This window comes from Belonocnema kinseyi, chromosome 10, assembly GCF_010883055.1.
Source record: "Belonocnema kinseyi isolate 2016_QV_RU_SX_M_011 chromosome 10, B_treatae_v1, whole genome shotgun sequence".
In the NCBI taxonomy this organism is placed as follows: domain Eukaryota; kingdom Metazoa; phylum Arthropoda; class Insecta; order Hymenoptera; family Cynipidae; genus Belonocnema; species Belonocnema kinseyi.
Window position 1 is genome coordinate 62,663,847 of NC_046666.1, and position 13,511 is coordinate 62,677,357.

General features: G+C 29.2%; 1 protein-coding gene across 1 annotated transcript in view; it reads left to right on the forward strand.

Moving 5' to 3' along the window:
• The first annotated feature begins 10,350 nt into the window (after positions 1-10,350).
• Positions 10,351-13,511, forward strand: part of LOC117182252 — a 48,159-nt gene continuing 44,998 nt past the window's right edge. The window contains exon 1 of the mRNA XM_033375360.1: positions 10,351-10,428. Within this exon, the coding sequence (XP_033231251.1) occupies positions 10,354-10,428 (75 nt within the window). The 5' untranslated portion in view covers positions 10,351-10,353. The remainder of the gene's footprint in view (positions 10,429-13,511) is intronic.

The following is a 13,511-nucleotide window of genomic DNA, read 5'->3' on the forward strand; positions in this document are numbered from 1 at the left end:
CTTAATTTATGTGCTCAATCTTTCGAAATTTAGAAATGAAACAAATAACTCGCAACAATTTTAATGTAATTTAATATACATGAATTCACTTTACGCCCAACAGAAAGCTGGTGAGTGGAAAACGAACCTAGCCAATACAAATTTTTTAAATAGTCAGAGAATTTGATTGGTCAGCGAAAAATCAGGGACTTAGAACTACAATCTGTTTTTTTGCGGTTGCTTCCTCCTAGCAATAATAATTTTAGTTGTAAATTTGAATATTTGTTTCAAAATTCAACTTTTTCTTAGAAAATAAACTTTTTGAATTAAATTAATCTTTGGCAATAAAAACGTCAACTGCAATCTTTTTTGAATGAAAATTCAGCTATTTTTTGTTGAAAGTTTGTGTTTTTAATAAAAAAAATTATCAATTTAAGCAAGCAGTTACCATTTTGTAAAAGATTTAATTTTTATTTAAAAATCATAATTTGGTGTTGAAAAGTCAACTGAAATCTTTCTTGGTTGACAATTCAACACTTGTTTTGAAAATTTGTCTTTTTGATTTAAAAAATTAATTTGTTTCTGTAGAAATGCATTTTTCCTGGATAAAATTGTAATTGTTTCCATGAAAATTCAGCAATTGTTGAAAAAGTCACCCTTTTTCGTTTAAAATTTAACCCTTTTTTTAATTTACCTTTTACTTAAAGAAATCATATGTTTTAGTAGAAATTTTATCTTTCTTGGGTAAAAATACCAAAATTTGGTTGAAAATTTAACGATTTTTTAAAAAAAATCGTCCGCTTTCGTTCGAAATTCAAGTGTTTTTATGAAAATTCAACGTTTCGTGGATGATTTACTTCTTTTTTAAAACTCAAATTTTGGTGCTGAAAAGTCAAACTAAAATATTTTTTGGATGAAAATTTTAATGGTTTCAGTTTTAAATTTGTCTTTTCGATTTAAAAATTCGTCTGCTTTAATAGAAATTTTATCTTTCTTCGATAAAAATTAATCTGTTTGGTTGAAAAATAATCTTCTTTGCTTCAAGATTCAACTATTTTGTTTAAAAATTTTTGTTAAACCACTTTGTTAAGAAATAATTTTTGTGTGAAAGATTCATATTTTTAGTTTCAAATTTACCTCTTTTGTTGATAGTTTAACTATTTTGTTGAAAACTGATATTTTCAAATGGAAAATTCAACTGCTTGATTAAAATTTTAACTAGTTTATTGAATATTTTTTTGTAATGAAGATTTATGTGTTTGTTTGAAAATTATCTTATCCTGAAAAATCATATATTCTGGTTGACAATTTACTTTTTGTACAGAAAATTGTTCTTGTGGCTCTGTGGTTCAAAAAATTCGTTGTAATTTTTGTCTTTTATGACTGAAACATCTTTACTTGTTTAAAGTTCATTTTTTTAATTTAAAAATTAATTACTTTTGGCAAAAATTTAATCTTTTATGGTTGAAATATCAACTATTACACTTTTTTGTTAAAAATTCATGTTTGGCGGTAGAAGTCTTTTTTCTAAATAAATGAATAAGATTTAAAATCTGTATCTGAACTATTTTTTTATTCAATTTATATTCTATGTTAAACATAGTACAATATTAAAATATTGATATTTGAATGTTAATGGTCAGGGAAAATAAAAATTTGGTCAAGGAAAAATCAGGGAATTTTGAAAATGAAATTTTCACACTGCAATGCATGTATTATCTTAAATACGAAAAAATTCCATTATCCCGTGTGGAAAAATGGAGGGTGCCCCCGTCAGGGTCCACATGGATTGCCCTCATGCCTTATGGAATCCATGAGGGCAATCCAGACGTGGTTCCTTATGGAAACGACATGCTAATCCATAGAGGCCGAACATGGGCTTCTCTCATGGATCCCTCATTGTTGCCACCATGAAAGCCCTCTTGGTTTTTTTTCACCAGTGCTGGCACCTGTACTGGCATATATCTGGGATGATAACACTATTTTGTACCGGGATATCGCTACTAGCACAGTACTATTCCAACAGGAAATTCAGCATGGGCGGCAGTACTGCGTCAGTGCTAACTAGTACCGTGCTGCTATACCCTAACCATATGACAAAAAAGTTACTTCAAAAATAAATATTAATTGATTGCGAGTATTTTGTCTGCAGATATTAATAGTCCTATTTAGAGTGAATACATATATTACATTTTTAAACATTATATTAAAAATAAAATTTCTAACGCTATGGGGTTTCGAACCTACATATCTATCCCTAAATCTATCGCCTAGCAGTTGGGAGTGCTAACCACTGCGCTAAACTGACAAGTTGAAACTGGATGAAAAAGCCATCCTCATAAGCTATAGTGCAGAAAAGTTAAAGTACCAAATTTTAAGCATTCTTTTTCGAATTTTTTATTATTATACGACATTTTGTAAATGTAAAATACACGAACTGTTTACAGGATTATCAATAAAATAATTATTAAATAAATAATTTAAATTCATGTTGTAGACTACTTTAAAACGTTTAACAAAGATGAGAAATGTAATTTTTTATTAACATGTAGAATATTCCATAAAAGATGAAACTCAGAATTTTTTTCTTAAAAAAAAGCAGGAACGAAGTTGTTTTCGGGACAGATGTACTTATAGTTTTTTGAAATTTTATAATGGATGAACCGTATCTTAAAACTTATTTTTTTATGTCCATTTTTTAGGATATAAAATATTTACCTTTCCGACTTAGAAATTTTAATCGTTGATCCGTGAGGGCAATCGAGCTGGCCCCCAGTGGGGCCATCTATGGACATCCATATTGTGAGAGTTCGAATTTCAGAAATGTCTCATTCAATTTTTGACAGAAAATCATTATTTGTAAGTCTCAATTCATGAATCTTAAAACCTGTAGTGTTGAAAAAATATTCACCCTTTGGACTGAGAAATTTGAATCGTTGATCCTTGAAGGCAATCGAGTTGGGCCCTCGCCGGGGACCCTCTTGGAACATCCATATGGAATGAAAAAATATTCACTCTTTGGATTTTGAAATTTGAATCGTTTATCCGTGAGGGCAACCGAGCTGGGCCCTCGACGGGGACCCTCGTAGAATTTCCACGCGTGGAACATCCATGCAGGCCCCCGCCGGGAGACCTCATCCTAAGAGGTTCTAGTGGGGCTTTTTCCACACGGGTAGTTGCAAGTCTGATAAATTATGATTTTTTGAAGCTATGCATCACGCACATTAAGTGGGGGGGGGGGGGGGGGGGGGGGGGGGGGATATTCTGCCATGGTTCTTTACAGGAGGGGGAGGGGGCGGTAAAACGGGACTATAATCTGTAACGTAATTTAAGTACAACCCCTTAAGTTAAAAATCTTTTTTAGTTGAAAATTTGTCTTTTTTCACTGAATTCAACTGTTTTTTTTTCAAATTATCATATTGTTTGGAATGAAGATTTAATTAATTGGTTGAAAATTCAACTAATCTGTTAAAAATTAATTTTTTGTTTCAAGATTCATCATTTAAAAAAAATTCATCTCTGGTTGAAAAATGAATTATTTTTTGAAAATTCGTTTTTTCTTTGGTTGAAAATGAATTATTTTACTGAAAATTTAACTATTCCATTTGAAACTAACTATTTTGTTTGAAAAATATATATTTTTGTATATAAATTTTTTGCCGAAAATGTAACTATTCCATTATTTTAGGTAAAAATTGATCTCTTCGGTTAAGCATTAATTTATTGCGCTAAAAATGTAACTGTTTTCATTTTTGGATGGAGAATTTTCTTTTTGAGGTGAAAATTGGCAATTTTTTATTGAGGGGTAATTATTAGGAATTTTGATGTATGTATACACTAGATTGCAAGATTGCATGTGGGATTGCAAAATCTTGCATGAGATTGCCAAAGATTTCGTGGATTATATCATATTAATTATAAAAAATGGTTTTATAGAACAAATTATAGGTCAATCAGCACTGTAATAAATAATAAAAAAATATGAAAGGAATTAATGTACAAAGTGGGGAAACTACAAAGTAACGTGTTATTTCAGGCCATTCATAATCTAATATCAAAATACATACGAAAATAGCGATTCTGCACAAATAAACTTTATCAAGAAAAATTTTTGAAATGTCCATATCTTTAATATCTCTAATACTTTAACTGAAATTCATATAAAACCTTTTGGAATCTCTTGATATACCTTGATACCTTTTGAATATTTTTCAATTCATTCAAATCTGTTGAAATCATTTTTAATACCTTCAGCATAAATTGAATTAAACTTATTCATTAAAGTTATGTAGAAAAAAAGGTTAAAATTCTTAGAAATCTGTCAAATACCTTAAAATCCTTGCAGATTAAATAAAATTCTTTCAATGTTGTGGAATTCCTTGAAATTCCTTGAATTTTCTTGAAATTGGTCAAATCGTTAAGAATCCTTAAAATTCAAAGAAGTTTTATTTTATTTTCCAAAGTTCTCTAGAAATCCGTTAAAATATTCGAAAATGCTTCAATATTCTCTGAAATCCATTCAAAAATTTTTTTAATCTCTTAGAATCCCTTGATATCTTGGGAATCTTTTGGAATTGCTTAAAAGGAAATCGTTTAAGGGGTTATATACCTTTTTTCCCAAAAAATCAAAACAAATTTTATTGCTGAATCTTAAAGTACAACTCCTGGAAAACATTTTCTCAAATTTTCATAGAGATCCGAACAATAGTTCGATAGGAAAACAGCTTTTTGAGGCGCGGACTTCGATGTTTACATTCACTCAACTTCAAACTTTGACTTGCGATTATTTCGAAATCGTGTTTTTCCAAAAGTGCCTTTGCTGTGACCGCGATTGCACGAGAACTATTTGACCGATCTTCTTCAATTTTTTTTAAATTGTCCGTGATGATTGTGCTCAGTTCGTGAACGATTCGTTTTTTGTGCACCAATTTTGATTTTGCAGTTTAAATTTTTAAATAAAATTTTTAGATCTCGAAAAATGAACTTTTTTCATAAAAACATGTACAATTAATAAATAATAACTTTAGTGTAATAATAATAAACGTGAAAATGTTTGTGCTTGTAAATCGAAATTGATAATAGTACTGATTTTTAAGTCTTTCTCTGTTTGCAAAGGTATAAAGTGGAAAGTAGTAACACTTTCCAATTAAACGAGTTTAAACAAAATGCAGATAAACTGCAAATTAAGAATCTTTAACTTTTAAGAATTATAGAGATCAAAGATTCAGATTTAATTCCCAAAATATCATTTTTAATGCTCTAAATTAATGAGTCGTTCAATGAACTTTAAAATTTGATTATTTTTAGCAATTTTAAGTTGGAAACATTGAAAATAGAAAATTTTTTTTAACTGAACACTTCGTAAATTACAAGTTGAAATTTTTTCATTTTAAATAGTTTAAACATCCTTGACAAACATTGTAAAGTGAATGGTATCATAATTTAAAAAGATAACAATTCAACTCATAATTTTAAAATCTGTCAGAATCAAACTTGGACAGATTTGTCTGCTAAAGATTTGTAAAAAAATGGAACTGAAGCGAATGTCGTGTGACATTTTTGCCACTGGCTGAAAATGATTGAAGCAGACGACACGATTAACCGCCGACTATACTGCCCCCCAGTGGGCACAAGACTATGAAAATCCCAAGAACGTCCTTGGACATTCCTAGGACGTCCTATGTCAGCCCAGTCAACGTCTTTAAGATGTCCCATTTCCTAAAGATGACCTAAAGACGTCTTAAAGACATAGACGTTGTTGGGAAGTCTTTTGTACTGACATTAGACGTCTTAAGAGCATCCCTAAGATGTCCAAAAGACATGTTCCAAAATACGTCTTATGGATGTCCCGAAGACGTCTCTAAGGCATCCCTATTTTTCTTTGCCCTTTGGGCCACCTTGTCCTCTATAAGGGGAACTTTTCTTGCGGGACTGCAGTGTAAATTTATTAATTAAAGTTCTCTAAAAACCCATTTAAATCTCTATAAATCTTTCATATCCTGTAATCTTCTGAATTAAAAATATCTTTAAATCTGTGGTGATTCTAAAAAATTCTTTGAAATCCCTTAAAATTGTTTAAATCCCTTGAAATTCTTTGGCATTCCTTATATTCCTTCAAACTCCCTCGATATGTTAAAAGCCTTAACATCTATAGAAGTTTTTCGAAATTTTTTGTATTCGCTTTAAATCTGCTGTACCGTTTAGAAATCTTTGAAATGCCGTGCAATTTTTATTAAATTCAGCGAAATCACTTAAATTACATAGAAATTCTCTAGAATTCCTTGAAATTTCCTAAACTATGAAGAAATCGTACGTTAAATAAGTAAATAAATCATTTGTTTGTACTTTCTCTATTTTTTGCATCCATTCGTCCAATAATTACACATTCTTTATTTCCATTCTTATTTTCTTAAAGTAATTTTTTCAGGAATAATTAACCCTTCATTTTTGGTAGAAATGATTTATGTTGGTTAAAAATTAATCTTTTTGGTTAAAAACTCCATTATTCTAGTTCAAGATTTCTCATTTTATTTGAAAATTTATCTTTTTGGTTTAAAATTCAACTATCCCACTTGAAGATTCATTAATTAAGTTAAAAATTCAGCACTTTGGTTGAATATGTAACCATTTTTACATTCTCATCAGAGGTCTTAAATTTTTGTGAAATTTGACCTCAAAAAGTCCACGTTTTGAGACCCCCTGAATCCGAAAAACAGGTTTTTACGAATGTGTCTTTCGGTCTTTCTGTATGTATGCATGTGTGTGTGTCCGCCTGCGAGCACGATAACTTTTGAAAAAATTAATCTATTAGATTGGCCATTGGTATACTCGTCTAGTGTCCTAAACTAAAGTTCAAGTTCTTTAGCCAGCCATTTTGGATACAAATTCAAAAAGTGGGTACATTTTGAATATTTTCGAGACTACCTTTGTCAACATTCAAAAATTCTTTGTACGGTTATTCATAGTATTCAAAAAATCGAAAAATTTATTCTAATGACTGTTTTCATAAAACCAAAAATTACCAGAGTTATAGCATTTACAAAATTCTAAAACACACACGAAAGTGAACATTTTAAGCCAAATAACACACGATTTGAAAAAATTCAAAAGAAGAAAAATGTTGAATTTTCAATGTCCTACAAGATTGCCATAACAATTTTTTGAATTTTCTTGAAAAATCAAAAATTCAAATTTTGACACCATACAAAATAATACGGTAAAAGACGAGTAGATAAAAATTGCGCATTTGAAAAAGATCTACAAATTTGTTACAAATCACTTTTGGATAGGATGCGTAGTTTTGGCTTTAATTATGAAAAACATCATTAACAGTAAACAAAAATCTGCCCAATGCGTGGGCACATTCTCATCACAACTTTTCTCTTTTAATTTCTTTCTCGTCTCGTGTTTGGGGCTTCAAAAAATTTAAATTTTTTAAATGTTTTTAATGCTATTTTTACGATTAAAACCAAAAACAGAACTATCAAAAAATTATTCATGACAAAAAAATAATTTTTACATTCTTCTTGTAAGGAGAATCACATCTAATACCTTCTCTATAGAGAAGGTATTAGATTTGTGTAAAATTAGCCCCCCCCCCCCCGCTTCCGTTTTTGTCAAAAGGTCCACGTTTTGAGACCCCCTGAATCCGAAAAACAGATTTTTACGAATGTGTATGGAAGTGTGTGTCTGTCATTATGTCTGTCTGTGAGCACGATAACTTTAGAAAAAAATATGCCCAGTCATAAGTCAAGAGAAGAAAAAGTTTGATTTTTAAATGGCTTGCAAGTTTATCATAACAACTTTTTGAATTTTCTTGAAGATTCAAAAATTCAAATTTTGACAGCATACAAAATAATGGAAAATTCAAAAATTACACTTTTTTCATTCAACAATTTTAAAGTATTTTAAAGATTCTCAAATATATAAATGCATTTTCAAAAAAAAAAAAAAATATATATATATATGTATATATAAATACCCTGGCAGACCGCAGGAATCGATTGGAGCCTCTACAAAGTACCCGTAAAGACCTTATTGGGTCCCCATTCGGTTCCTGCTTAAAAAACTCAAAAAAACAGAAAGATCAACTTTTAAACTATTGAAATTCGGAATCTCCGTTAAATGTTCTATTGGAAAATGACGAAGTAATTGCAATACTTTTTTTGCAGCGGTCAAAAGTTAAAAAAAAAGATAAAGATCTATAACCACTGTTAACTACTACTTACAGATGATGCGCTTGAAGTGTAGCAGTCAACATGCGTTATACGTCTTATATTTTTTATACTTTTTACCGTTGCAAAAAAAACTATTGTGATTATTCCGGTACCTTCTATAGGGAATTTTAACATAGATTCCGAATTTCAACAATTCAAAAGTTGATTTTCGATTTTTTTTGTGTTTTTTAAAAAGGAACCGAATGGGGTCTTTACGGGTACTGTGTAGATGCTCCATTCGGTTCCTTCGGTCCGCCAGGGTATATATAAATATATACATAATTTAGAAGTTAAAAAACGACAAGGTTGCTCAGTAGACCATATGAGTAAAGTTTAAATCATACAAATAACACTGAAAATGAGCAAATACAGTTTATGGAAAAACGACAAAAGTTGCAATAAAATGTTTAATAAAAAATTTTTTTTTAGAGAATGCGCATTTTTTTAAAAAACAGAACAATGAAACTACGCCTGTTTTAATACTTATGTAAGTTATGAATTATAATAATATACATTTATGGGAATGATATCAAATTTCAGGGTCTGTGCACAAAGATCGAGCGCGTAGCGCAAGGTAAATATGTTATCGAGCGCGAAGCGCGAGAATAAACAGTTGCGTGCCCCAGGCGCGCCCAAACGTACGAACCGCGCGCGCTACGCGCGATGAGAATGCGCCCGCGGGGCGGGCTGATTTAAAAAAATAGTTTTCTAGTTGAAAATTATTTTTTTAACTCAAAATTTAAATAAATATTCCATAACTTCATTTGAAAATTCATCTCTTTCGTCGAAAATACATTTTTTTTACTAAAAATTTAACAATTCAATTTTTATTGACAATTTATCTTTTTTCGTTGACAATTTATATTTTTCGGTTGAAATATAATTTAATTTTTAGAAAATTCGTATTTTTTAGTAGAACTTAATTTTCGTGGTTTTCGTGGTTCATTCACTAGGCTAGTTGGAATTTAGGGGTTTTTAACTGAAAATTGAAATTGGTTATTTTTGGTTGAAAAATGATCTTTTTTAATTCAAAATTCAAACATTTTTTTGCTGATTTCTCTTTTTTGCTTAAAAGTTCAACTGCTTCCCTGAAAATCTATGTATTTTGTTAAAAAATCGACTTTTATGGTAGAAAATGAATCTTCTTGGTTGGAAATTAACTTTAGTGTTTGAAAAATCAATTATTCTAGATAAATATTTATAATTTTATTTGAAAATTCATCTTTTTATTAAAAAATTATTATTAAATTATTATTATTATTATTATTATTATTAAAAATTTAACTATTCCAGTCGAAAAATCATTGTTTTAGTTTAAAATTCAGTACTTTCATTGAAAATGTAACCATTTTTTTGAAAATTATTTTTGTTTTGCTTGAAAATTAATTTTTTTAACTTAAAATTTAATTATTCTGAATTTTTCATACGAGGAAACAAAATAAACATTTGTTTGAATTATTATTCAAATGTATGGACTTTAGAGACAAATTCAAAGAACGATAAATTATATTTTTATCATTGTTGAGTTAACTGATTTTGCTAATATATTTAAGAATATCATGTAATATATTTTTCATATTAATTTAATCTCTAGAAACTGAAAGAAACCCATTATTTATAACAAACTCGAGAAACTATATACATATTTCGGGTCTATTGTTTAAAAAAAAAGGCGAAATATTCAAATTGCTCCCTATAATGAAAAATTATAACTATAAAAAATCTGGAATTGTCTAGGATTTGTTTCCAGGGTTTGAGTTAACACTGTTTAATGAAATTAATTTATTTGCACATAATAAAACTTTATTAATTAAACATACACGTTTAACAAATTTCTGAAATGTATTTTCTCACTTGTTGATTCGAGAAACGTGACTGTTACATAAGCTTTTACCGCCGCTGAATTTATTTTTCATAATCATATTGTAGTCCAGTCCTTGATGCTGCAGAATCGCATTTCATGAAACTACGACTTTCAGAATAAACCTTCGAAGATAAAAAATAAATAATTGCTTTTGATTACGCACGCGATTCTTTTCTCCAAAGATTTATGTAATACCAGTTAAAATATTTATTGCGGAAAAAATATTCTAAGTATTTAAAATATTACTTTTGGTACATATATCGGATTTACTTTTTATTTATTTAGCAAATAATCATGGAGATTATGGAAGATGGAAATTTGGTGGATCGAGTGAGAATTCTGCTGCAGAGAGATATGAAATACTATCAGGTAAATTTTATTATTGGTAAAGAAATTGAATTCAAAGATTAAAAATATATCTTAGTCCAAGCGGTATGTTGCTTTCGCTATTAAAAAACTTTCCAGATCAGGTGACAACAAATTTTGCAATTTTTTTTAAACTGGTGGATTTTGCTGTTGTTGAAATGATGTATTTTTTCATCTAGTTGAGAAATTTAATTGGTCTTTTTTGATTATGGTTAGAAATTTTGCAGTCGAGATAGTTATACAAAGAATTTATAGAGTGTATTAGAAATATAAGCATATAAATGCATTTTTTTCAGAAAAAGTATTCTATTTTAGAATTGCTGCAGGTTTGGGCATTTCAAGAACCCAAGGAATTGGTTATTTTGTAGTAAATTTAACAAATTTGTTATTAAATTATTCTTTTTAGTTGAAAATTCGTCTTTTTGGGGTTGAAAATTTATTTATATCTTATAAATTGTATTTCTTTGTTGTTAAAAATCACAACTGTTTGGCAGAAACCAGAAAATGAATCTGTTTAGGTTGATTATTCAATTATTTTGTTGAAAAATCCTATTTTTTTAGAATTTACCTGTTTTTGTTTAAAATTAAAATCTTTCCTCGTTGAAATATTAACCATTAGATTTTTTGTCGAGAATTCACCTTCTTACTTAAAAAGTTAACTTTTATTGTTAAAAATTAGTTCTCTTCTTATTAAACATTTTCTTTTTTAACTGAAAACTTAACTTTTTCATTTTTTGTCGAAAATTGATCTTTTTTGATTAAAATTGAAACTTTTTAGTTAAAAAATAATCTGTTTGGTGGAAAATTTAACTTTTTCGTTAAAGATTAATTATTTACCGAAAATTAAATGATTCTATTTCAAGTTAAAAATTTATTTACTTTCGGTGTAAATTCTAATATTTTTTTGAATATATTTTTTAAAAGAAAAGTAGTCTCATTAGTTAAAATTTCATTTTTATAGTTAAAAAATTCATTTTTGTTTTGTTCGAAAATTCAATTATTTTGTTGAATTGTTGAAAAGTTATATTTTTTGGTAGGGAATTAATCTTTAGGTTTTAAAATTCAACTATTTGGTTGATAATTCGTTTCTTCCGGTTAAAAATTTATTTTTTCTAACAGGAAATTCAACTATTCTATTTTTGCTTGAAAATTTATCTTCTTTAGTTGAAAATTAATTAATTTTGTTTATAAGTCGTATTTTTTTGTTTGAAAATGCATATTGTCGGATTGAAAACTCAACCGTTATATCGAAAATACATCTCTTCGGCTTGAAAATGCAACATTTTCGATGAGAATTTTTGTCTTTATTAACTGATCAATTTTTCTTGTTTGAAAATTTAACTTGAATTTAATTTAATTTTTAGTCTGTCTGGATAAAAAAATGAGAATATATTTGGTGTACATATCAACTATTTCACTTTTGGTTGAGAATCATTTTTTTATCGTAAATTCATCACTTTGGTTAAAAATTAATGTGTTTCGTTGAAAAATCTTTCTTTCTTGGGTAAAAATTAATTGTATTAACTGAAAATTCAATTCTTCCATTTCTTTCCAAAGTTATTTCTTTGAATTGAAAACTAAACTATTTAGTTATAATTTCATGCATTTTATATATGCCTTACTTGATTTGTGAAGGGCCGCTTAGAAAATTCTGTGTGACTGTCATCCCTAAAAGTTTTTAAAATAAATTTACAAATAAACTTACTGCATATAATTATAATGAATGTTTTCTATTGATTAATGAAAAAAATATTTGCGAAATATCGAAAAGTGACAAAGGAGCTTTTTTTATAGATTTTTAACGAGGAACAACTTGCATGTGTACATTTGTTTCATATCTTGCGAATTTATTGAAAAAAATGAGAAATTTAAATTTTCAGAAAAATTGTCCCTATTTTATTAATTTTCAACATTTTTCCATTTTTGGGCGGATTTTGAAAGAGTGTGAAATACCTTACTAGAGTCAAGAAAGTGAAGTTATATTGCCCAATTGATAGTGTTAAGGACTCAAATATTAAATTTAATGTGTTCTTAAAGTATACTATTTCTATACATTGTAATTGAAAACCGAAAGTTGAATTTGAAGGAATGCAAGTTAAATGAATATTAGGTACGTGAACAAGAAGTAGAAGGCACGGAGAGAAGTTCGCGACGGAGCAATCGAGTAAGTAACTTTACAAAAAAAAGTGTGGTCTGATAATTGTCACGAATAATATATTTCAATTATCGAAGTGTCAGTTTTTGATGGAGGGGGTAACCTACTTACGATTCGAGATTTCGGCTAATGGAAACGAACCAGGCGAACGGAAGTTGCGAGCGATTTTGGAATTTTCCTCACCAGAAAATGCAACTGAAGTGAGAAGATTTTTGGGAATGATCGGATTCTTTCATCGATATGTACCAAAGTTTGCAAAGAGAGCCGAACTTTTGCTTGGACTACTTAAACCGAATGTTAAATTCCGCTGGAAAACGGAAGAAAATAAATGCTTTGAAGACCTTAAGCGAGTGATGGCACAAAAGCCTATTGTTCAGAAATTCGACCCTCAAAGATGGATGTAGCTTCATACGGATGCAAGCTTGAAAGGCTCAGCGGGAATGCTACTACAACGTGGAGATGACATGAAACTACTCATGATATACACAGTGAGTCGACTTCCGTGATTTTCAGAAAAATTATCACTCAAGCAAATTGGAACTGTGAGAGCCATCATTTGGGCGGTAAATCGCTTACGTCCGATGTTGATCAACATAGAATTTACAATCATTTGAAATTGACAAGCGTTCAACTACCTCAACACTCTCAAAACAAAGGACTCGTAAGTAGCTAGATGGAGTAAATTTTGGAACCAAACACCTGAATAACACCGTGATTTCCATGGAACATGAAATTGTGATGTGATCTGCGTAAGAAGTGTGAAATCCTAAAGAGAAATGTAGATCAAAGTACCAAATGCGAGGAAGGAGACACTCTGAACTATGAACTACATGAAGGTATCCTCCATAAACAAGTGGTTTAAAATTAAAAATACGTCTCACCACGTACTCTACGAAAGAGTCTGGCTATATGAGCGATCATGATGTAGGAT